Source organism: Harpia harpyja, chromosome Z (assembly GCF_026419915.1).
Source record: "Harpia harpyja isolate bHarHar1 chromosome Z, bHarHar1 primary haplotype, whole genome shotgun sequence".
NCBI lineage: Eukaryota > Metazoa > Chordata > Aves > Accipitriformes > Accipitridae > Harpia > Harpia harpyja.
In genome coordinates this window covers 81,808,087-81,835,210 of record NC_068969.1, presented here as the reverse complement: position 1 = coordinate 81,835,210, position 27,124 = coordinate 81,808,087, and the positions used below count along the sequence as shown (strand labels likewise).

Sequence of the window (27,124 nt, the reverse complement as noted above, 5' to 3'; positions counted from 1 at the left end):
TGGTATTCCTACAGATGCAGTTTTGCATTTTATAATAATTAAATTTGTTTGAATAAAAATTCATGTTTTATTTAGAAAAGAAAAACTGGTTTGGCTCAAAGCATGCCATTGTATCAGAACAATTCCCTTTTGTCACTGAAACTTCACAGACGGTTGCTTCTTCTCTTCCTAAGCAAAAAATTATTCTTGCAGTTTTACTTTTTGTACAGCCATCCTTTAACTGTTCTATTTAGAGATAATTTGACTGGGCATGCAACTCCTGATGTATAGCATATCTCAGAGGTGAACTTTAAAGAATTAAATTTAAAAGAGATTCCACTAATAATAGTGATTAATGATAATAAATAGCAGAGAATAGCTGATGCAGATGCCTGGAATCCCATACTTGGTGTTGTTTAACCCCATCGCCTCTTCTCAGGAACTAATCAAACATCAAATGAAATGAAGAACATTACCCTAATATAAAGGTTATGAAAGGTGATTAAAGTAGTAAATTGAGGCCAGTTTAGCCTGTCATTCGCTATGGTGCCACAACACAAGAATAGGACCTGTTTTCAGTTTGCTACTACTCTGAAAAAAATCAGCAGAGTAAAATTTTATCTTTTGAGGTCTAAAGATTAATCTTTCAACCACAGATAAGGGAAGAGAGTAAGACAAGAGAAGTGAGTAAGACTCTTGTTGGGCAAAGAGTTGAAAGCACTTCTCTGGCTCAATTAATATACTCCCCAGTGTTAAAATCACAAGACAGCGCATTTGTCAAGTGTCTTAAAGAAAGTCAGATACTTCATTTAGATGTTGTATTTTTTCAGCAATGATCCAAAGCAGAACACCGAACAATCCAGAGATTATCACCTAATCTGCTCTTTTAATATATATAAGAAATCAAAATGTAAGTAAAACAAGCACCGAATAATTAAAGAAGTGCATAACAGAAAGGGCCTGATTTTAATTTGCATAATTTTCCCCTTAATAGTGCCTAATTAAGACATCAGTTAAAAAAAAAAAAATCCAACAGAAGTCTAAGATTTTCCACACTGAATTAACGTTAAGGACTTTTAATGGATGTCTTAATTAGACTTTGTTATTCATGGAAATTTTACACAAATTAAAATCAGGTCCTGCATGCAACGTTCCCAGCTGAGTCTCAGCAAAAATGCTATATGGGACTGAAAGACTTTTAATCCATGCACAGATAGCAATTTGTATTCTAAAGCCGACATACTTCATTTTCACTTTTTTGTTTAACTTGCATTAATATTGTCACCAACAAAAATCTCATAGTTAGGATTTCTCCCTTCAAAGTAAATTTTGATTTTATGGACCCACTTTTTTTTAGATATGTAGAAAGTCATGCAGCTGGACCAGAGCATTATCCCCCGGCGACAATAGCCACAATGACCTTCTGAACAGCCCCGAGGGCCTGTGTCTGTTATTCAACACAGAAAGTTTGATTCAGTCTCAAGTTGTACCTGAAACACATGCTGAAAGGCATGTCATTATTGGTGAAAAACAAAACAAAACAAAGCCCAAACCAAAATACTGTCACAGCAATCCCTTCATCCCTGATAAGACAGTCCTTCCACAGGAACCTTACTCTTAGGAGCAGGAACACCTGAACGTGGTCTCTTCAGTTTACATTCACAAGGCTCTTCCAAAAAATGTGCTAAAGCACAAGGTACAGGACTCCACAGGAGTCTTTCAGACAAGGCATCAAAAATAAAAAACAGCCTGAGCAGCAAAGATTACATTACATTGACACTGGAAATATTCCAAGTATTGTCAGACCAACTCTCAACTGCAGTTTATCCTGTAGTGCAGATCACATGCTAACACTATGTGCTGATGCTATCATGGAAAGCAGTTTTGCACACAGTCCTTCACAAATTACTTCACTAATGAAAACCATGTTCATTTCCCATATCAGACACAATTCTGAATCAGTGTAGCAGCCAGGAACTCATCTGTTACTGCATGTTCTCTACAAAAGGAAGAAAAAATGATTTTGTGGGTCTGTGCTGTGCTCATTACAGTAATGTCTTTGCATCTGTGCAAACAAATGTCAGGTGCCTATGAAACAGGGCAAGCACTACCTTGCCAGAGTTTATTTTCATTGTTGGTCTATAAATATACTTGTATGTCTGTGCATGTGCATACATGCACATGTATGTATCAGCACACTCCTTGCTCAATCCTGCAGCAGGAGGTTCATCTCCGGTGGCCCTGCATGGCCACAGAGGTGCCCAGCCTGCAGGAGGGGTGCAGGACTGGGACCTGCCCTGTTAGTGCTGCTGGGTTGTTCAGTACAAGTATTTTTCTTATGCTTGACAGAGGAACAGCGAGTGGATATGACTAACCTGCACCCTTTATTCAACCACGCTGAACAGGAAAAGTCACTGGCTTGCTTATATGACAGCTCCGAGCTTGCTCTAAGACAGGAACTAGTGAGATATTGGTTTAGACACCCTGGTAAACATATATTCCTCACAGGATTTCTTTTGGAGGGTTCACATTGTTTTACAGTACCTGGCTAGTCTGCGGGCTGGACGGGTCGTAAGAAGGTACATAATTCTTCAGAGTATCCTGAGGATTCAGGTGGGGAGGATATCTGATCGTTGGATGAGAGAAGTAGCTAGATGGGGCAGGAGGGAGAATAGCTTGTGCTGGAAATGGCAATGGTGAAGGTGGAGGTGGAGTTCTAGTTGAGATGACTGGAGAAGATAAAATAAAATTAAAATTACTTCGCATCTTGTTTCTTCTAAAATTCTTCACCTCTGTGTTACAGCAAGAAAAATAAAAAGTCAGTTATAAATCAGTACACTGCACTCCTGCTTCATGGCAACTTTACAGAAAAACTTACGTGTCCTCCCCTTACATTATCCCAGGCAATGGAAAGTGCTACTGTTTCAAATTCATAAATACTGTATCTTGGATTGGTTTTGCAGGTTATGCCATCATATTTTTTCACTTTTTCTTTAAACAGTAATCTTTCTGCAGCATGAAAGACATTTCAATTATACAGTTTTCCCATCTGGAGCCCAAATAAACAAAACAAATATTTTACTCAATAAATAAAACCTACACTTTTATCCACAGCACTCCAGCAGAGGAGAGCAAAGTCACCAAGTCCTAAGAAACAGTTAGTGATTCCTCACTGCATTGCACTGTACTTGCCTCGTGTGGGGATGGGCTAGTAACTACTCATCAGTAATGCCATGAATATTAGCTGACCTTTGTGAAAATACTAATGAACATTCAACTTCAGGGCCTGGGAAACCAACCCATCCAATAAAAATATCTGACAAACAAAAAATATCTACCCTGCACATATTTTTCTTTGCATTCTTTTTCTTCCCAGCCCCTACAAACACACACTTCTCTATCTATAGACTATATGTAATGTCTAAACAACCAGCAATGTTTTCACAGTGGAAGGAATGTACAGCATGTCCTGCTGCTGCCCAGTCGTCTGCCTAGAAGTGGAGTGTTCCTCTATCACACTGCACAACAACCCACTTTCCACCCTTACTACATATCTAGAGGGCACCTACTTGGCAACTTATTAAAAAGGAGCTACTGAGTTCAATGGAAATAGAGAAGACAACAGTGTTTTCATTTTCATTAGAGGGAGGGTACAAAATCAGGTCTGTATAAGCAAGGTACTTTATAAACTGCTCACGGTTCTACACTGTATCAGCACAAGCACACCAACACTGCTTTTCTGGACCACCTCTCATATCTTTGGGTTTTTTCAGCTTAATTTTTAAATGACTTGCTATTTTTGAGCTAGGACCAAGTCATAGTTTGCCCAATTAAAAACAGTGGTAGGGATGTTCCAAAATTGCTGTACATGGTAATCAAAACCTTGCAAATCTCAAAAACATTGCTCACTGGCATAATAGAACAGGCTACACAGATAGAAATCAGGTTTCCTAGCAAGTAAATAGCTCATCAACAAATTAGGTTATGACTGTCACTCAGATTCATATATCTAAAAATTATACACTACAGCAAATGTAAAGATCTATGCATAAGTATAGGGCCAAACATAATTATGGAAGCTTCTTTTGTGACAGGCTCATTTTAATCACAGCCCCACCAGTTCAGTTCAATCAAAAAACATTAGTTACTGCTCTGACGTTGGAGCTGTGCAAAACAAACACAAGTGAGCAGAAATCTATCCCTTCCATTTCATCCATCATCTCAATGTGCTTGAGTATTTGCTGATAGTGGAAACGTTACAGAGACCAGAGTGAGTCCAGGCTCACTTTCATAATACAAAGTAAGTGAATGTTAAGGGGAAAATCATCCTTACACATGAATTGAAAGAAAGGAACATGAAATCATGGAGAAATCACAAAACAGAAACTTCTCAAAGTGGTGCTGCATGTTAAAGAAAAGCAGAAGGAGTCCTCAAATCTGTTTTACTCCTCTAGTCACCCAACTTCACTCAAGAAATGAATCCCTTTATATGCAGTTTGTAAGGAGACGTGATGAGCTGCGGAGGGGAGACTTCCAAGGACCATGTTCTCATCTGAAGAATCAGGGTGACTCTCACCTCTAAAATTAAACAGACCATGATGCTGGAATTTCACTGTCATTCCTGATAAACCCTCAAGATAACATGCATACCGTCACATTTGAAGTGTCTCCTTCACACTTTAAGTGAAGTTTTATTATGAATTTCCTATGGATTTCAGAAAACAGGTGTTGAAAAATATTTATCAGGATTCTACCTCTTTAGACAGAGTATTCAGAAGAAGCACTGGTACTTATTTCATTGTGTCACATAGTGAACACAGTTGTGACTTCTCTTGTGTATTAAATCCTACCCGTTCTGGTATTTGAATACAACATAGTCATAGGAACAATAAAAAAAGACAGAGAGGATTTTTCCTCCATCAGTTTCTTCATGCAATTTACAGCTTATTTTATTCATTGGTTAATCCTAAATCCTTTCCAGCGTCTTGCAGCAGTCAGACTACCTGAGATGAATTTAATGAGCATTCCTGCAAAGATACCCCAACCTGTTCCATGTCAACTCTCATCAGTATTATAAATGCAATTAGGTCTCTAAGAAAGTCTGCAAAAACACATGACAATCTGACTGTAGGAAAGGAGAACAGCCCAAATGAATAGGGAGGTCTTTCTTCCTCCTCCATAACCCTCACCACTGTGTGCAACTCCTGGGATTCCTGGGTGATGATGCTGGGGAAAAGTGCTCAGTCTTGGTGAAGAATCCTGGGGAGAAGTAGGACTAAACAAAGGCTTTTCAGGTTTCTTCATTGTAGGAGAAGACATATCTGTAATAGAAAAACAATGGAACAGTGACATTAGCTTAGAAGCCTGTCTCAGGACACATCATTTTGTACACTGAAGATATTTATTTTTACTGTTCTTGCATAAATATTGTTTGGTGACCCAGCTCCCCTATGACCAATAAACTAATTTTAAACTATTGCTTTCAAACTTGAGAATGAATAATAATCCCCTAACTGGTCTTCGTCCTCCAAAACAGAAACTACATTCCTTTCATACCAGACGAGCCAAACAGTGAAGAAATGTATATCTTCAGAATCTCCCTAGACATTTCTCACTTCCCCAGAACATGATCAGATCATGTGATCCTTCAACAGCCACATAATCTTTATTGCATTTTTTAATGGAACACCTACACTCAGGTGTGGAGGGTAACTGCCATACATATGCCGGGTTATGGTATTTATTATTTTGTTATTTCAAAACCCATCCCTTACCCTTCCCCAAACCATAGTGAAACAATGTAACCTCCCTAAGAATAAAGGGTACTTTAACTTCTCTACCTCATATTTTCCAGCCCAAACCAGGACACTCAAATAGGGCCTTCCCACCTCTTCCCTCTGCTTTCCCTATCAAGAAAAACGTCTCTTTAGAGTTCACCACGTGAAGATAACACACCAGTAGGGACAAATGTATGGTTTCTACCATGCAGGGTTACTGATATTGTATAAAGCAAAAATACCGGATTCTTTCTGAAAGTTTAAGTTAGTTAAACAACATTCATTGGACTTTGCACCAAATGATTTCAAAGTTAATTATAATATTTTTATAGGACACACATCAATATCGTAAGTGGGTTCCATTTCAAATCAATGGGACTAACTCATGTTTAAAGCAAACATCATTTCTTAAGTACTTTACTGGCCTGTGGCCACGTTGCAGCTGACTTTCCTACGTGGACCATGTCAGCCCTTAAAATGATTTTGGCACTTTTAATATTGAAACACTCTATTGTGCTATTCTGGGGGACATACAATCATCTTGGAGGTCAAAGACAGGCCTGCAAAATGTGAGCACCTTAATGAGACAAAAATTGGACCAATGCTTTCTGAACTGGCTGGAGTTTAAGTGTGGGTTTTCACCCAGAAAGCCGTACTTAGCGCAGGACCCATCAAACTGAAAGACCACTTGTCCACTCTGCCCCATCCCGCTGTCAAGCCCTGCATCGGCACTGGCACGAGACCCAGAGCAGATTCTGCCAGTGCCCCTCCACCATCCCCCATGCAAGTCCCCTGCTCCTCTTTCATCCTGACTTCTAAGTCTGCTGATTTCCCAGATACCCTGCAAGGTTCACCTCTACAAGAAGGCCACAAAGAAAGGATTTTATTCAGTGAAACATTCAGCAAGAGTGAGGAATTTCTTAACAACAAAGCAATTCAACACTCATTCAGTTTTAACAGATATGACAAAGGTTACTGTACGCTTTTTATTATACTGATCTGTCGCAATTTTATGTTGTTATCAAAAACACTGAGGGCTGACAGAGGCACCTCTAGCTGTCTTGTAAAAATTTGGTAAATAAATTGTTGTTGAGGAAGAAAATGGAGCAATATTTTATTTCTTTGAATCTATCAGCAGGTAGCAAAGACAAAGTTGCCAAATGGTTACAGTATTGTTGAATACATTGTGCTAAGCTAAGAAATAATTTTTAAAATTGCAAGACTGAATTTTTTTAAATTAAGTTTTGCATAGGCAAACCATGGTAAGAACACACATTAATTCTGGAATGATTTTCAAATATTTCATTATGTTTTATTTTCTGCCCAAATGACAGCCCTAGCTTCTTCACATAAGGCCCTAGTTCCATCAGAGCAAGAAAATTCTCACACCTCCACAACAGATGTAGGGTTTTGTAAAAGCCCAGGACAAAATTAACCAGATATTGTCTTTGTACTGTGGTTCTGTGCGTGCACAACCTCTATCTCTGCAGAAATGCTGCAATGTTACAGTATGAAAAAAAAGATAAGTGTGCGTAATGGCTTGTAGACACAGCATTCCACTACAATGCTGTGGTCATCAGTAGTTGTCACAGAACTTATCAGTGACCAAATATCTCATTGGCTCTACCACATACAGGCTTTCACAAAAGAGAGAATGTACAAACAGTTTAATTTTATTTCAGATTAAAAGTACTGCACTTAAGTCTCCCAAAGGGAAAAAGAGACCATGGGCTGGAAGTGGAAAATCTTTTCCTCATGTAAAGCTCATATTTAACAAAAGAACTCATGAAAGAAAGAGCTGCCTAGCTCCTGAAGGTCTGCATGCGTCAGAGCTCTAATTTCTGGAATGCAACAGAGATTTAATTTGGTTGGTGACTGTTACTTCATTAAACAAGCAAAAGTTTTCGTGTTTTTCAAAACCAAAATATTGTAGTTGCTCAGAAGAAGTATGCTATATGAAGTGCAATGTAATCAGAGTACCCATTAACCCCCCAGTGGCATCACTAATTTGAAAAGAATCTACTGAAATGGAGACTGGTAACTATGATAATCCTAGCATTTGCTTTAAAAATGTGTAATTTATTCCTGCTCCTACTTTACACAAGTAAGAACTGTAGTTAGCACATAGAAAATAGCATAAATCACAAAGCAAATGCAATGAACTTCTCATACAGAAGACTGTTTCCTCATGAAGGTGATTGCAACTCATAGTCAGGAATAGAAAATTCAGCCCTTCCATAAAAATACTTCTTACCCACCAAAACAGCAACTTTAACACACACTGCACAGCACACCATCATGAAGTACTTTCAGAAGAAGTCTTGTTATATATAGCATAGGCAACTGCAAAGAATAATGGCTGAAGTGCAGGCAGCAGCTTCTTTGTTAAAACAATGCACTTCGCATTGAGAAGTAATTCAGATAGCCCCTTCCCCCCTGCAGCCCCCATGGCTCTCCCCATGTATGCCTGGCCATCATAACGCAGCATTCATACTCCTGCCACTGCCAAATAACAGATGAAGCCAACAGGGTAGACGGAACAATAACTGTTTGTATAGGTTAGGAAGAAAGGCTGCAGCCATCTCCTCCTTGACCAAGAGCGGAGGGTTAGAGCTTTAATAGGAAAACACACAAGTTACATTTCTTTGGAGAGTTACCAGTTACAAAAACAAAAAGTGGGGGAAAAAAAAAAATGCAAAGCAGTTTTTCACTGTCTTTAATTTTGCTTGTAAGAAACAGTGCCTTTAAATAAAGCAGAATGAGTTAAAGTGACAGTGAGACTTCATATGATTTTACAAGTAGTTTTTACATAATAGAAAACACACATTTTTCTCATCTTAAAACGTCTTATTTTTTCCACATCATGAGATATAGTGTAGTAGCTACATAGAGCTTAGTTATATACTGAAAATTACATAATGAATGACAAACAGAGGTCACAAAAATAGGCCACTTGCTCTTATGTCTGTGTCAAAGTTTCAGGAATGAGATTCCAATCCTTATTACTTTGAGAATGAAAATAAAACAGTTTCAAGTGTGATTTATTTTTAGACTATTGGAAAAAATGCTAAGTACAGATGAAAAGCAGAAAGATGCCAAGAGCACTTGGACAAAGTTATCAGAAGGTCAACATTAATCAGACAGTGTCCTGTCCTGCTGAGAATTTTCTTCAAATGTGAAAAACAGGCTTTTTTTGTGATTTTTTTTTTTAAATTCTTGGTGCTGTTCCAAATCACTCTTGCCTGTATTCTCATATTACTGTGGAGATACAGTATGTATGCACCCAAACGGGTGGCATGTTATACGTTTTAAAGCATCACATCAAAGAAAAAAGGCCCTATGCAAATAAAAAGAGTTAGAACATCTCATCTCCCAACAAGGTAAATCTGTCTACCTAGGAAGGCAGAAGAGCTGCTGTGAAGCATAGCGTATGTAGCCTGCTCATCAGCAGCTTGCACAAATGGTGCTCCAGATGTATAGCTGTTCAAGACAGCCCAAGGCAACAATTCTGATCAATTCTAATGTGATAAAATGCTGCGGGGGAAGTGTGCAGAAACGTGTTTACATCAGCCTTTAATTAAACTGTTGTTCACTTCCAAAGAACCTTAGGAAACACTAATGAGACATGAGTTTTGGCAGTTTCCTCATCAAAGAAATGACTCTCTTCCTCAGTCTGAAGCAGCTTGTCATCCAGGCAGTTCCCTGGATGAATGTCACCTTGGCACACCACTCAAGAAACCACCTGTTGGGAGAATTCGGCTGGAATCAAGCAGTGATCCAGGGCAAGTTCAAACATCTACCTGCCTGTTTCTGGACACCTGATCTGCTTTCTTGCTCACCACTACAACATGGCAGCTTCTTCTTGCTCATGAGACATGCTCATGAGCAGAGTAAGAAGAAATCATTAACAAATATTAAATCTCTTTTAATCCAGTTTATTCTTTAACTCTCCATATTAATATCTTTTCTACTGCTTAGTTTCACAAGTCATTCTTTACAAGGTACACTCCTGCAGACAACAATCTGTAAAGATTCATTTACAACTCATTAGTTCACCTCCAGAGAAAGCAAGATAAAATAATGTTCAACTTACTTTATATATAACCATAGTGAAAGAAGGAAAGCTATGGAGTCCATAGCACCACTGGCAAGCTATAAGAGGCATCCTTTCATGCTACAGTTTTAAACTAACTGCTCTTTTCACAGAGGCAGTAACTGGGATAATTTCTGGTGGCAGGATACACTACATACATCACATCCAGCCAGGCCTCACTCTCCACCCCCTTCACCACATCTGGTAGGTACGCTTGTGTGAAGCGTGTGTGAAAACTTAAGTAAAATTTTAAATTCACATTGGATAGCTGTATGATGAATCATGACAAATCCCACTGTGCTCAGGAGAATCAGTTTTGTTTTGCACCTGTGCATGTGAAGAATGAGCAGGGCCATTCTGCACAGGCAGAGCTAGCATCACCAATTTTCAGATGTGCTCAGACTGATTTCCTTTAACATTGTAAGCATTCCATATTTCTCAGCTGTAGGTCTTAATAAGGCAGCTAACACTGAATATTGCCAGCTGAGTGACTCTAAAGCACAACTACCTCTCATTTGTAAGAAAAAGTCTTTGTTATGTCTATCCTAAAGACTTGGCACTGAGGCTGGATGGAAACCAAGAATCCTGAAAATCAAAACATTTTAATTCATTTATCTTCACAAAAAAGGAATGGTGACATATTTTTTGTTAATAAATAGGAGAGAAAGACAGATGTGTGTGAACAGCTTGGTGTCTGAGATACCTGATGCCTAGAACAGAGTAAGACTTGCTAGAATTCCTGTTCAGTATCAGGCAGAGATCAGGCTTTGCATCTAGCCCTCCCATTATCCAAATCTGTGCCTTAATCATTGGCTTATTGGTGTCTCATTCCCCCTCACTGTAAGTTTTATGTCAGACCAGAGAGAAGCCCTCCTAAATATTTATTTATTTCCATGAAAAATTCAGTTCTGACAATCAATGTTTTCCTGAGTGGAAAATCAACAAAACAAACCAAACAAACAAAAAAATCATGATCAGTTCTGTTTCGTGACTTTCTGAGACATGTATAGCAATTCTCAGTGTGAAGGCCTTTGTACTTGCTTTTGAGAGAAACAGTGAGGTCTTACATGAAGATATATATGCATGTTGCTTGGCAGCTGAGAGTGTTCTGAACCTGAGGAGCAGTCAGCGTTAAGGTTTCAAGAGAGCTGCTCTCTTCACGTTTGAAAACCTGATCTCAGTTTTATTTTTGCTTCTACATCAAGTGTAGAAAACCATTTTACATATGAAAATTTTATACTAGAATAGAATATTTCAGTGTACAAAGATTTGCTAACCTCCCATCTTCAAATCAGCCTACTTAGTGCCAATGTTATTGTCACAGCCACACCTCCGATATTGCACAACCCAGTCTATCAGACTGTGACACTGGTTTTTCTATCAGGAACCATGCCCAAGGCTAATCAAACACTCTGTTGTGCTGTTTTGCCATTTCACAACAGAGAAACCACTTCAATGTATTATCTTTTGTGATTTGTAGTGAAAAACCTAAGGAGAGGAACTAGACTAGAATTTCTTCCAATGCCATTTTCAGTACTGCAAGCTGGCAAGCAAAACACTACAACAATATTTCAATTCAGAAAAGCTACAGCAAAACAAGAGTAAATTTGGGAAACAAAAGGAAATTTCTTACAATAGCAACTGAGTTATTTCCTTGTTCATTCTCTATTAATCTTTTCTAATAAATTAAACTATTTTATTTTGCATTGCTCAATAAGTATTAATGTACATAAGAGAAGAAAGTGACGCAAGAACTTTCAGACAACTGAACCATAAGAGTCAGAAACCCTTTACAAGGAGTAAACATGTCATTCTTCTCATCCTTACCCACATGCAAACTTGCAGAATACGGTACTCCATTGCCAACAGTAACATTCTGTGGGATGATTTTCTTTTCCTCAACAGAAAGGGGTTTGGACAAAAGATAGAAGGGTTGTTATCTACCTGCTTTTATGTCTCCCAGCATATTGGGGGTAGGGAAGGTGGGAAGGTAGGGAACCCAGACGAGTCTCTATGCAAACAAGTTGTAGGACACTTTTTGTTGGTGTGTGTGACTAACTGTATAAAGTTGGACAATCAAATTTCTTCATTGCATTACTGTTTATCCTACTATTTATGGACAGAAAGCAAATCAACTCAGTACGGTTCCTGTTAAAATTATATACACTAGCTTTTGAAAAGTATAATTCTAGCGCATGGTTATTTAAGTTAGGGTAATTGGGAAAGCTGCATACACATTTCCTAAAATTAAGTACTTTTTTTTTTTTTTAATTTTTCAGTTTTAACAAAAGGCATTTTATAAAACAGGAGAAGAGGAAAGATATGATGGTCAGTTTAGAGCATTAATATTGAATATGTACACATAAAAAACATCCACATCCCAAAGCAATGTTTAACAGTAGGATGGGACATACGGACCTAATCCTGTAACAGTTGTTTGACAGTGTCATATGACATGTAAGTAATTAGCTGCCATACTGAAGAGATTATTCCTGTTTAAATTTAGATCTATTCCCACTAAGATTAGGCTGAAACTATGGCACGCTATCCTGCAAGAACAGTGGGCAGCAATTCTTCATTCTCATCCTTCAAACCCACCTTGCCACTCCTTATGAGAAAGTGACAGTAAACCTCCCAGGAAAGGTTCATAATCAGCGTGACTGTCTTATCATACCTGCACTGTTTCTTGTAGAGAAAAATACCTTTTTTTCCCATGCATTGATCTGCTGTCATAAAGCTGGCCAGCCTTCCTCACCCTACATGCCTCATACCAGAAGCACTGTCCAGCTGTGAGACCCCCAAGACAGAAATGCCACCACAGAGGCCATGGGAAGCTGGGGTGTTGCTGTTGCAGGGAGGTGAGAATGTCTCCACCAGCTCTGCAGTGACCCATGGGGGCCGGCGGCAGACAGCCAGACTTCACCTCTGCAGCCTCTCCTGCCTCACTTCTTCCCACAACTTCAGACTCAGTTTATCCAACCACCTCTGTACCAGCACAGCCCATCAGGTGTCTTATGGGAAGTACCCAGGAGTACCTCAGAGCTCGGTGATGTGGCTACCTGTTAAACAGGGAGCAGGCACTGCAAGTAATGAGGCTGACTTTGGAAATAGAGATAAAAAGCACAAGACCAAAAATACAATGTTGTTGCCACAAAGAATGTACTATAACAAATATATATACTGTCAGTAACAAACTCACATGAGGCTCCAAGTACTCTGCACTGCCATAAATAACCCTTAAGCAGTTACAGCGTACTTCAGGTACTCAACTACTTTTTTATTTAACTTTACACTTCAGAAATGGACTGGGCCTTTCCATCATCTATGAATCATTGTTAGGATAGCTGTGATAGAAGAGCATTATGGGAGACTGCGGGAAAATCTAATTAAAAAGCCAAACAAATTATAAAGACTTTAGTGTACATTTTAGTCATGTATTAAATTATCTTACAGAAAGTCATCCAAACTCCAAGGAAAAATGCACAGCTATAACTTCTCATTAATGCCCAGACTCTAATGAACTCAGCTAGAAAATGAAATCAATGTTGTAACCTTAACTGCAAAAGCCAGAAAAGTATTCCTAATTTCTAATGCAATAAATTAAAGAGGTATTTGAGATAAAACAATGTAAGGAAGTTGTTGATTTAGAACCATTTAGGTTATGGCATCTCCTTTTTATTACTATTATAGTCTATACTGGTAACAGTTTAGGATGGTTTAATAGGTGTGCTATATTAATTTAATTGTAGATCCATCTGGTGAATGGTTTTGAACTGAGATAAAATCTTTAACACACTGAAATATACTACTTTGATCAAGTTTGGTACAGTTTGTATGAAAGCAGTAAAAAAGAGAAATTCAGAACCTTTCCAAATGTATCTATGTATACAGCACAGAAACAAAGAATCTATCAATGAAGACAAAAAGGAGAGGTGCCTAAAAAAAGTTAAAATAAGTGTGCTAAATTAATTTTTTCCATCTCATGGATGTACCATACTGGAAAAAAATGTCAGTGCAGACACCTATGATTTATGAGCTATTAAATACCCATTCTTTTGGTAACTGAAGATATTCTGCACCACATAGGTTAGATCATACAGAATAATACTTAACCTACAATTTCTAATAGGAGCTGATTGGTTTCAAAAATACTAATGAAATCTCTTATTCAGCAACATTGGAATAAAATAATTACAGGTACTAGCTCCTGGGCCAAATCTTGCATTAAGACATGCATTTTTCACTAATTTCAAGCAAAGGATGTCTAGAGTCACCATCAAGGTAACAGGATGTTGCCCATGGTATAAAGTTCCTCACAGAATAAGTGCTATACATACAAGAAACATATCGCTTTGCACTTACATCTTTCACTGATGTATATGGGAGATGCATATGCTAGCCCTGAGCGTATTCAAGTCACTAATCACACATAGAAACAATTAAGTAATAGGCTTTGCCACAATATATTAGTCAAAATAAAAGACAAAGAACCTATAATGAGATTTTTTACAGTGACTTTATTGAGCAAATAACAGCCATTTCCAGGAACGCAAAAAACCAAAACTTTTTGTATGCTTCCTACTGTATCTCCTACTGTATTTGTCTTTCTATCTGTATTTCTAAACATTTTATTAATCTTCATTCATTCAGAAACATAAATGTACATAGGCTGAAGGAAAAGTCAGGTCCCTGCTCTGCCCAGAGTAGAAACTTCCTCATCTGCTACTCTGAATATTTGAAGATACTTATGGACAAGTTGTAAATTGGCCTAAAGCTATTCTAAATGCAGAAAAACAGATTGCTTTATTTTTTGAGAGAGTGTAAACTTAACGTCATTCTCATCCTGTAATGGAGGATGTATATTTTCTTGATGTACAAGCAACTTCACTCATCTTAAGATAACTTTTTTGCTGTCCTGTTCATGAATTTTTTTTCTCTTTCTCTGCCTTTTTTAACTAGGTAAGCATTTGAAAGCTTCTTCACCTATTTTTCTATACCTAGTGCCTTTCAACCTCTAAGGATGAAAGCACTTATCTTTATGAAAGTAATGTTTAACTTATTTTACACACCAGCAGTTTTTCCTGTAAAATTGCCACTATGGAAACCAAAAGTAAAGCAATTCCCTATTGCTTTTAAATTTGTTTTAACTATCATGGCAGAACTATTGATTTTTAATGAGCAGACATAATACCCCTTCACTGAACACTACCAATGTCTTGTTCTGCAACCAGGAAGAAAGAGGAGAACCCAACTTGCTGCCTCCCAGGTAAGTCTTCCTTGCTAATGACATTGTTTGTTACCATGATGTCACTTTCAGCATCATAGCAGCCAACAGACTAAGAGAAGCCATGGCTAAGAATTTCCTCTGGAAATACACTTTGAAAAGTTACGCTTGGTGAAAAGTACCTATCACTTTACAAATATGAAGTTATGAAAACTTACCAAGTAGCAGCATTTGACTACTGTGCACACATTATACTAGTTAAAAACAGAAAATTCAGATACATCCATAAGGTGTGCATGGCAAGATATATATATATATATATATGAAAGGTATGTGTATGTGTGTGTATACATTGATTAAAGAGTATTTTGAAATATTAAAAAATACAAAAGCAGATGTAACAGAAGTTACTAACAAGACATAAATTGCTTTAAAACATGCTTTGACATACAAGGATTTTGAGAACTCAGACTGAGTCAAAAACAGAAATGAATTTAACAGATATTCATCAAGGTAAACCTTTGCAAGATGAATTCATCTGTTAGATGGAGACTATGAGTTTCTAAAGGATTAACCTTCAGAAGGAGCACCAGGAGCTGGAAAAAATCCTGAACTCTGTCCAACACAAGCCACCAAAAGGCCAAGGTGATCTGTTACCGTTCTCAACTCCTGGACCACATTAACTACTTCCTCTTTTAGTTCCCTCACTTCGGAAATGAGAACGTCCATCTTTGACGGTCCATGAGAAGAAGGCCCAAGAAGGAAAGAGCCATTGGGAAGGACCCCAATGGGGAAGGAGTGTCCGGTGGGTGGGGAGAAAGCAAAAGGGGACAAGTGTCCAGAAGAGGGGTATCCAACAAAGGGGGTCGGGACCTGAGAAGTGGAGGGTCCAACAGCTGCTGGCCAATCAACGGGTGAAGGCGGTCCAGCTGTTTCAGTTTTAATGGTATGCTGGCATCTTGACTCTTGACTGTTGGTAGAGGTGGGTGAGGTGTAAGAGAGTGAACATGATGAAGAAACTGTAAAATTAAAATTCACTTCATTGTATATAGACATTCAGTATTTCCAGACACCTGACTACTACAGAAATCCACATGAATCTCTCCACTTTTATCATGACCAGCGTGCATTGGTGATAACCCCTGCTTTATTTATTTACAACATACACAGTGTTGTAACACTATAATAGCAAAACAGATCTCAAGGACAAATAATGAAATTGTCTGCAATTAAGTTAATGCACTTTGTCAAGCTAACTTTTAGAAGGAAAGCCATAGGTGCACACACTGTGCTCTGTTCCTCTGATATTCCTGTTCCCTTATAAGTTAAGGAAAAAGTATCTGATTTACTTACCAGTTAATAAATCAAGATGTTCACCAACAGTTCTTAGCCTCTTAGATCCAAAGTGGTTTTTATCCATTGCACTAGTTGCTAGTTTTGTTATATTTTCAATAACTTCCTCTTCCAAATGGGTAGGGTGTTTGGTTTTTTTTTTACTGTACAAAATTTTATCCTCCTCAGAATTTCTAAAACACTCAGCAAATTTACTCACGTAGCAACTTCCATCTGTTTCACAAAGTATTACTACACTACTGCAGGAACTCAAAATTTTGTTTAATATAGAAACATGTGAAGAATTCAGTAATAGCAACCTGGAAAAAGGAAGACTGCAAGAGATTTACAGCAAACTACTTTTTAGATCTAGATATATTTCCAATTGGTAGAAATGTAAGTAAGACATGATCCAGACATTATCGAAGTTAATAAGACATTCAACTGGAAAAAATGAGGTACAGAGAGAACAAATAACTTGCACAAGATCTAACAGCAGACACAGAAATTGAACTCCTAATTGTCATGTTAGGGCTCTATTTCTAAGTAACGCACCATTCTCAGAGATGACTTTTCACTTTCTTAGGCGCTGGGATTTTTGGAGGATGGTTAGTTACTTGGAAGGCTAATGGTAGAGAGAAGGTTTGGGAGAAATCTTTGCAGTTATAAACCTGCCTATTTGCTCTGCAGGAAGACCTCACACCTGTTTCAAAAAATCATGCAAATAGAATCATATTTTAAGTATTTTAACACAGCAAAAATAATGGCACAAACTACAGAATCTTTCCACAATGACTGAATGTGTGTAAACTCAAAAACAACATTATAAATCCAAAGTAATTTTTTCTTTTAATCTGTTTTTGAACATTATACATGCTTTTGTAGTTACATATATTTTTAAAATAGTCACAACCTTTTGCAAGCTAATGAAGTAGACCTCCATGACAGTATCATGACTTCACAAGCATTTTTTTCCTTCCATAAGGATTTATAATCTGACTTCAATAAATACAAATAAGAATTTATTTTTAATACTAATTTTGGTTAACTAGAGGGTTTTGTATTTTTATTTCAGAACAATAACATGCATAACAATACTAGAGCATTGGATAATGAAGCCACTGCTCATAACCCTTCATGGTTTGACCAACCTTATGCCATCTAAAGTTCCCATTTTTCGGATAGGCTTACTTATTTCTGCCCAGAATTACATCTTCTAAAAGCCAGCTCCCCTAAAATAGACTATAAAACACAGTATCTGGAAATCTTATCAAAACATTTTGGTAGTACAACAGGAAGAAGACAGATAACAGCAAAAGGACAGTCTGGAGTTTCACAGCTGAGAGTAGAGTGTGGTATGAGGAAGATTTTATTGTAGCTGGGCTGGATTTCTTTTTCTTAGTTTCACAAATGCCACATCCTGGCTAAACCACAAGTACTTCTGTAGTCATTTTCCTACCCCTCATGATGCACGCTTGCACAGTAGAGAAGCTGTAGAAACTATGAGGATTACAGTAGAATCACTCATATAGAACCATTCCTCTACTGATGTCTACTTACATACTAAACTACATGGTATTTGTTTTTCACAGCAATAAAAGGTTGATCTAACCTGTTCCATCCCACTACACATTTTCATCTGTCACATTTTTAATCTCAGTATATTTCTGTGTTACCAGTTAATCTTTGTCCCATTCTATCAAAATTATTAGATACACCTTAGACACCTATGAAACTAACTCCTAAATACTTTATTCCAACCTGTTTCAGCTATCATTGTTTTATTGTGACTATCTCCAGTTCAAAACTACCACTGTCATCTCATTTCTGCTACTTTACAAATGCAGCTAAATAAAGATATGAAAAGATTTCATGATTAAAAAAAAATCATTCAAATCTATGTCATTTCTATTTCTTTGAAAATACATTACACTTAGGTACGCAGATGAAGAAACCAGATCTATTTGGGGTCAGAAGTTAGAGACTTTGCTCTGTCAGGTTCAAAACAGAGACAATGAAACTGAAATCAATAATGCTGTATCTTAGTATCAACCCCATTTCTGACTTTGTTTCCCTTAGAAAAGTTAAAATTGCATCAGAGCAAAAGAGAAGCTACTTACCCATAAACATGATACCTCTGCATATTCTCATTTGTGGGTACTGTGGAATGATTCGCATTTCTGGTGCTGATGACCTTTGGAGACTGCCTGGAAAAGCAGTGCCTGTTGGGACTGCATGAGCATCCCCTGGTGACACTGGATGAACACAAATGTGATCCCAAATGGCTTCTCCTTATTCTCATTTATGCCTAACCTCATATGACACACAGATCTCCATGGGAGAGAGGGAAGTAGTACCAGTGAGCTGTCTGGCATAGAAACCACCTCCAAACTTTTATTTCTATTATCTTTGTGCTTGCAGGCATGAGGAAACAGAATATATGTTTTCACAAGTATCATATCCTGGTGAGACCTCTGTGTCCAAAAGGAGCTTTACACAGATACATGCTAGTATGAAGATAATATCAAGCATCTAACAAACTAGTAGCAGAACAATATGCCAGGAGCTGCCATATACCCCTTCCCAGTGAGGCCAGGTACCAAGGACAGGCATTGTGGTCACTACCTTAGAGTGTTTCCGCAGCAGCAGGATAGGCTCAGACAGTGAATGGAGCCGAACAGAAATGGTTAGGGGCAAAAGGCTTACACTTCCCCCAGTATAATGGTTTTCAGACTGGACAGTGGTATATCTGACCCTCTGCAGGAATGGAAGAACATCTTAAGGACAGAAAAAACAAAGTCCCTCATAATGTCTCAAAGACAACCTCTCTGCCAGGGATCTGGTAAAATTTCACCAGGCCCAGCAGTGCTGGAGAACAGGATATTCAGGGAGGAATGTAAACTCCAGGAAGCAAAAATAAAATACACTGATTCAAGTCTATCTCTTTTATTCTCTCTTTCTCATATTTTGGAGTTCTCTGGTTTATGAAATGTATAGAGAGAGTTAGAGGCTGACTCATTCCAGAAGTCTAGCTAACCAATGGCACAGAAATTAAGTAAAGGTTCATTGTAAATCTACTCAAGCAATCTGAACAATAACATTGTTCACTACTGATAAATGTGACATGAAGAAGGCTGGCAAAACTGAACAAATCTAGTGCTCACAGAGCACAGTTCTTTGCAAGCAGAATGATTCAGAAGCTAAAAAGCAATTGAGGTAGTTGGGGACTACAGAGATCATCTGTGAAAGGCTCTGTCAGCTAGACTTGGGCTCAGCTGTCCATGTGGCACTGCATTTCTCAGAAGCTCCCACAGCTCACTCAGCAGCACAAAAGAACTTCATTTCACAAGTGGGGATATGCGGATACCACTTCAGAGAGGAACAATGGGCTGTTTTCCCCACAACCGCAAAAATAATTTATTTAAAAAGCACAAAAATTAGTTCATACAATCCTGTCGTTTATGAAAAATTGTAATAAAGTGTCATGGCAAACAGGTAAACAGGTAACAGGCACAGAGGAAAATATTTTGCACAAGGGGGAAGATTGTGGCTGGCGGAACTGCTATTTTGCTGCTCTTAAGTTCGGTTATGCAAAGCCATGAGCAAGATTTTTTTTTTTTAAATTCAACAGTGAATGCTGCAAACAACCTAAAATAAGAAAATATCAGAGCCTGCATGAGAAACAAAAAGTACAAAAGAAACGACAAAGAAAAAGACTAGTAAACATTGTGTGAAAGGAACAGCCTAATGATGAGAACACAGATCAGAGGGTAGGCAGACACAGATTAAAAGGAGACCAACTATAACGAAAATGTGAAAATAAAAGGCAGCTAAATTAAATACCAATCACTTGCTACCTTGCACACAGAGATGAAAGAGAAAACGTAGCAAGCAAAAAAAAAAAAAAAGAAAGAAAGAAAAAAAAAGAAGCCTAAAACAATATAAAAATGAGGTAAGCCAAAGGATTGGTTGGTTACTGAAGAACTGAGAACAGCAATAAGCAGTGGGTGGGGAAAAGGAGGGCAAACATTGCAAGATCAGCAAAGGCAGCAACGGCCTGTCTTCTTCTCTATTTCACTTTTACATACTGTGCTGTAGATTTCACAGACTCTCCAAATAGCTGCAGCACCTCAGCCACAGGATCCATTAACCAACACTGTTCCAATACATGCGAGTTTTAACACGTTTTCACATCACAAAGGTGAGTGAAGAGACTACACTGGCATCAACGTCTATAAAGCATCAAGATAACATGAGGGAAAGTTATGACAATTAATTTTACTGTTTTGACAGCCATAACTTTCTTCTCCACACAAAGATGTTCCTTGCTTCTGATAACCCAAAACACAACACTTACCAATACCCTTTAGCATATGGACGTAGTCCCACAGAGCTATGTGTGGGCTTTTCAGAAAAGAGCATATTGAACATATTCTGACTCACATAGTATCGACTAAACGCACATACAGGAGTCTGTCACAGTAAAACAAAAACTGAGTAAACTAGTGTTGACTCAACCATAGTATGGAGATGTTTTGTTTTTTACTTGAAACCATTGTACTCAAAACCCTGCTGGGATGATCACAGCATACACAATATCAAGTACCTCACTTGCCACACATCTTTTCAAACAATAGATAAGGCATTCACCAGATGGAAGAATTATTATGTGGTTGTTTATACCATATCCTGTTGACTGTTGGTTTTAACTACATTTACAAAACCAGCAAATACACATGCCAGAGAGAAAAATAATGATTCTTCTAAAAAGCAGTCATTTTATTGCAGTAATGGAAAGGCTAGTGCAGAGATTTATTGTATATCTGAATATACTTTGAGGTAAAATGGTCATGTGTTACTCACCTTGCTCTCTTTCATGCCATGTCCGACTCCCCGCAGCTGGTGAATTTGGAGAAGGATAAAAGTCTCCTGTTGGGCTTGGCTCCATATTTTCATCTATGGAGATAGTTTTGGGTCTTTTGCTGTTGAAGTAATGTAAGATTTGGCAGTGAATATGATATGCAGCTAGTAGTGGTGTATAAACCATTTGGATTTCAACAAATATTCCAATAGAAAGTAATTCAGGCATACAAAGCACAAAAAAGTGGATGTTAGAGCTTACATTAACTTACATAGACAAAGTTATTTAATAATATGTAATGCAGGTATGTGCTTGCATTTTTCACATGATTTAATATTTCAGAGATGGCATGAATGGGTAACATATAAAAGTCTACCAGCATTTGACTGAACAATCAAGAAACCAGTTCCTGTAACCTACCAAAGAAAGGTTGTGTCATGAGAGTGTTAAACACTATGCAGAAACCATGAAAGCAAAACAAAGCACTGGAAAAGTATTACTAATAAAGTCAAGGTAAACCAGGAACCTTTCTGAATGTGTTAATAAGGAAAAAATGTAGTTTACTGTATTTCACCAGGTCAAAATCCTAAGCTTTTCAAAGAGGTCTAACCTGAAACAAAGACTTTTCATTTTAGCCTAGTTTAATTAAAAACAACAAAAGCCCCATATTTCAAGTCACACTACATATAATGAGGCAGCACTTCAATGCAGTGGAGTGAAGTCAAGTTTCTTTGTAACAATATATATTGAAGCTGTTATGCTGACTGCCAAAGAAAACCAGGATGAAGGTTTTAATGGTGGTGGTGGTATTATTTTATTATTAAATTATCATCATCATCATCATTTTTTAGACAACACTGTGACAATTAATCTATCCATTTCTAAAATGTGCTAGGTGAACTGCCAAGCTGACAATACAATGGAATGAAATAGGGGAATATGAACAAAATAACTCAGAAGCACCAGGTGCTGGTGGAAGAGCACCCCAACCCCCCCGACAGTCCTGTTAAACCCTGTCCTACTGTGCTGACACTTCCTGACTCCCTGGGGTGCAGAAACATGGGGCAATGAGAGATCCTACAGTGCTTATGATTTCATGGTACATCAGACAGTTTCAGAAAACCAAGGGACCCCAGAGGTGGGACAGACAGTACTCTGGGAGTCAGAAGGAGGGCACAGCAGGTTGTCCACCTCTGTGGGCCCACCAGCTGCTCCTGAGGGAGGGAATTAGGTCTTTGTAAGAGTTGGGAGAAGGGAGCATGTTGAGCAAGGAAGAAGTGGGTCCCTCAGATCAAACTGCCTGTAGCAGGCACATGGAGACCCTTGAGAAAATTAGAGAGCCTGTGACCACCTCACATGCTCCTCCTTGTTCCCACCATGCTGTGAAATGCCCCTTGTAAGGGTGAGGCAGGAAACACACTTTCATGAGCTGGGGTGGTGCTACAGATAAAGACACCTTGTCTTTATATACCTGTCCTAAAGCCTTTTCCACAGGAAACAGTATCTGTCCCAACATATCTTTCAAGACAGAGGTCCAACAGGGAGCCCTCAAAGACAGCCTTTGTGCCTGCAACCACTCAGTGGGACTGAGCCCTGACAGCAGGTTCCCAGCTGCTAGACCTTCCTGCAACTCAGCAGCAGTTCCAGGATGCATAGCTGTTCTCTTGGCAGATGATTTAGTGAGCACTTTAAACCTTGATAAAAGTTATTATCATCTTTGATATCAACAGAAATGACAGGCAATAATGACACCATGTCAAATTACAAGATTTGTAACATGTATATCTGTACATAGATTATGGTAATGTACGTAAGTAGCCTACCTCACAAAATCAGAGGAAATTCATAAAATAGTTGGCTGTTGACTGTTTTTGTGAATTGCTTGTCCTACACCATTAAACCTGATTTCACATTAGCACTTATTTCAAGTTTTTACCTGCTTGGTGGAGAGGACAAGGACCTCTGTAGATTTACACCCGAATTCATATCATGATAGTATGGCTGGCTCGGAAGCTCTCCAATTGGGAAGTTCACTCCAGTTCCCTGGGTTATGGGTGCTGAAAAAAACATCATCATAACGAGTCAAAGATAATCGTCTGTCTTTTTAGCCATCTTTTCATTTTTAACACTGGGAAAGACATCAAGATGTTACTACATGTATCTAATTTTCTGCCTCTTGGAGAAACCAAGTACAGACAAGTTCTATCAATGTTTATGTATCTAAAAAAGTGAATTATCTTCCCCAGTCCCTAGAAATCCCTTAGCAGTTATGTAGACATAAAGTATTTGTTGTATAACAGATAACCTGGAATCAATATGAAAAAGGTAACACAAAACTCAGCACAAAGTCAAAACTTCTGTTGAAGGACTTCTATAATGAATGAGGCGGGGTTTATAAGGACAGCCAACATTATTTATTAAAGAACTGAAATAACTGGAAAGAACAAACTTGGGGGCAAACAAACTCTTTTTCCCATAATGTTAACTCTTTTGTATTAATAATAGCCTTCTGAGCTGACTGCATGTTTTGCTGCCTCCTGTTTCTTTCACCCAGTGCCACAGGTACTGCTTTGCATATGTACACCTACACACAAACACACACACTTAGCGTTATCTTCACCTCCTTACAGAGTCTGTGTGCCGTACATCTTGGCATTTCAAGAATAAATTATATGTTACATATTGTGGTGTATTTACCTTTGTGCACTCTCTGCCTGTTGTGCATTTTAACTACCTTTGGCACTTAAAAGAATAATTGCATGTTGTGTAATGTATCTGAAGGTTTGTATTTTTCCTGACAGTTAAAGTACAACTCTCTTGTGGCTTGAGGTTAAACAAATGCATGGTAAGAAATCCCACAGAAACCACATTCTTTAAAGCTTATTATTACAAGTATATTGTGTATAGCAGCTGCAGAAAGTACGATTTCATAACATAACTACAATATTGATTCTTTTTTAATCTGAATGGCCCAGTAATTTAAAATGTATTTAACCACCTGACAACTAAAAGAAAGCTATATTTCACACATCCTCAGCCTCCTAAAACAGCAAAACCATATCTTCAGCAAGCACAAAAAAGAATATGTCTTAACACTGCAGAATGGCAATGCTCCGTATTTTGCTGAAGGACTTCACATAATTTTAATTGTTGAATATTAATTTCTGACCACAGCAAATGAAATGGCACATGCATCTTAAGCCTCACTAAGTTAATTAAATTCCTCAAGCATCCTGACCTGGCATGAATTAACTCCTATGCAAAATTTGGACAGACAGTTTTGGTAACTTGTGCCTCACTGGTTTTGTCCTCACCTCATCGGAAAAGAGATTTTCCTGGATTTTTTGTTCACTTCCTAATGAAGTCTTAAGAGAAATACTTTAACAGTGTTGATACTAAAGGGAGAAAAGAAGCGTTCAGAAAGCAATGTCAAATGAAAATATGCACTGGTTTTATGTCATACTATTATAGCAAATTCTTAGATGTCAACAAAACAGATCTTATATATTCATTTGGGGTTTTCTTTCGGCAATAAAAGCTTCACCTGTCCTTTATTATTTATATTTTATGTTACTTTTTTTTTTTTGCATGTTCATGTGCATAACATTTCTGATGCCAAAACAAGACAATTTAATTAGAAATTCAGTAACAGCCAGTGCTATGAGTAAAAGAAACACGAGCATATAATACATTAAGTATACATTAAGTATAACATCTTTTATATCCATGCTGTGATTTTTCTTTTAAGAGCTACAAATTAAAAAACAAACTAGAAGAATAATCAGATGGTTTAGCAAAACCCAAGGATGTATAGGACAACCTTAAAAAGCTGCAAGTCTAACAAATAGATGATTTTGTTACGTATGGTAATTTTATTGATATATCAGTCCATTAAGTTGTGCAGAGCGACACATAACAAATTGATTCAATCTTTAAATATTGAAGACACAAAAGAAGACTTCTGTCGGTTTTATTACAAACACATGCAGGATGAATTGTAATACCGTGGTCAAAGATATCAAAATTGTGCATGGTTACAGACATTTACTATGCATCTTACATCTTGGGGAGAAAAAAAATCTCAGGAAAAAAAACTTCCCTTGATTATAGCAGGCTTTGGAAATGATTAAACGCAAATAACTTACTTCTGGACACCCTCACAAGTTCTGACACGTTGAACACTCCAGATTTTACGAAACTGTCCTCAAGGTACACTGAAAAAGATCACAATACCATAATCACTATAATGAGAAGTTTAATAAATAACTATAGGTAAGTTTATACAACAGCTAACAACAGTATCAACCGAGTCCCAGATCTATAATACACAGACCAAAGTACACCAAAAGCTGATCACAGGATCTAGTGATGGCTGAAATTCAGGCAGAGGTGCAAAAAATCTTGAGGAGTTGTGAGAAAGCAATTTTTTAATACATGTATGAAAACTAACAAGCAATACACTGAGTTCCTAGCTAACCATCCAGAAAATGTCTAAAAACTAGTTCCTTTTGTTAGTATCTTCAATTTTTAAGTCAGTATTGAACTAAGAACTGTATCAGCTGGACTAAGCAATTTCACCATTTCCTGTCCTTGCACACATTTCTACCAAATAGATTTTTACTTAATTCTTACCCTGCTGATAGTGACTTTACACTACCACCTCCGTTACCAAATCATCACCTCTGAACCTGATGAGGGTTTTACTATTACTTCCAGTAGAAGCAGGAACTGGGCAAAACAGCTAAGCTATTCAGTGTTCTTTTTATACACATGCTGAATTATATATCTAGAAACCCATGTTTAAGAAACCATATGTTATTGTTTTGGCTTATGTTTACTTGTTCTAAGATAAATGTGTTTGATATGCTTTCTCTGCTGTGAAATTCAGGCACAACTTGGAGTACTGCGGTGAAAAAACAGCTGATAATCAAGACTTACCTCAGTCGTGTAACTAGATAACCTTATCAAAAGGAAGCTGAGAAACCCAGGTTTCTGTGGAAGTCTCATATCAATAATCACTGCATAAACTGACTTGACTGAATTTGAGATTACATGACATCACAGCCCTTAAACATGGGAACACCAACCATTCACCAACAGAAATATTTAGATCTATAGTTGGTGCACATTGCTGCACCAACAGTATTACTTTTTTATTCGCTTTCATGTGAGATGTGCATTAAGAATTTCTTACTGTGTTTTCTCTAATCTCTTTTCTGAATTAACACAGCTTTTTTCTTTGGAAATACACTGTCAATTTTCTGTTCCAAATGTCTGAATGAGTAAAAGCACTCTAAATGTCTTAACTAACAAAACAAACAAATAAAAAATGCACCTACTGGAATATTTACTGATTTGGAAAACAGTGGTTCAGTACTATTCTCTTTAGGTTTCCTTTGGCAATTACTGCTTTCATCTTCAAGTAATTTCAGAAAACACTGCCACTGTAATCAGAAAAGTGACTGTAAAATCAGTACACTTCACTTGAGAGATCTGTCCTTGGTATACCTGGAGAAATCTCTACTTACTTTTCAGGGTGAAACAAGGAAGGCAGAGGCAAAAAGTGCGGTTTTTCACTGCTTACTGGCAGTCTTACTAGGCACACAGAGCCACCTCACCCAGCACCCCTGATATTATTTACCAGGGCAGGTATAAACAATGCACCTGACAGCTCAAGCTGAAAGAATGTGAATGCATCCAACTGAGTATGTTTCCTGACATCTCTGTTACACCTATAAGCAAATGTCAGTGTTCCCCAGCTGAAAAACCATCCCAGGAGCAAGTGCAGAAGGTGTGCAGAGCACCATAGGCCTGTGGGATCATCCTGAATGATGTTACGCCAATGCTATCATCTTCTC

The 27,124-nt window shown here is 37.8% G+C and overlaps 1 protein-coding gene across 12 annotated transcripts in view; it reads right to left on the bottom strand.

The window, feature by feature from the left end:
* The window catches only part of NFIB (nuclear factor I B), a 279,147-nt gene that overhangs the window by 35,573 nt on the left and 216,450 nt on the right, over window positions 1-27,124 (bottom strand). For 11 of the 12 annotated variants that reach the window (XM_052775661.1, XM_052775662.1, XM_052775670.1 and 8 more), the window contains exons 4-8: window positions 25,412-25,480; window positions 23,203-23,323; window positions 21,269-21,387; window positions 5,169-5,300; window positions 2,524-2,708 (exon numbers count right to left, since the gene is read on the bottom strand). In XM_052775661.1, coding sequence (XP_052631621.1) covers window positions 2,524-2,708; window positions 5,169-5,300; window positions 21,269-21,387; window positions 23,203-23,323; window positions 25,412-25,480 — 626 coding nt within the window. Of the gene's footprint in view, window positions 1-2,523; window positions 2,709-5,168; window positions 5,301-14,397; window positions 16,093-21,268; window positions 21,388-23,202; window positions 23,324-25,411; window positions 25,481-27,124 lie in introns of those variants that run through there. The other variant, XM_052775672.1, reaches the window with a different exon arrangement.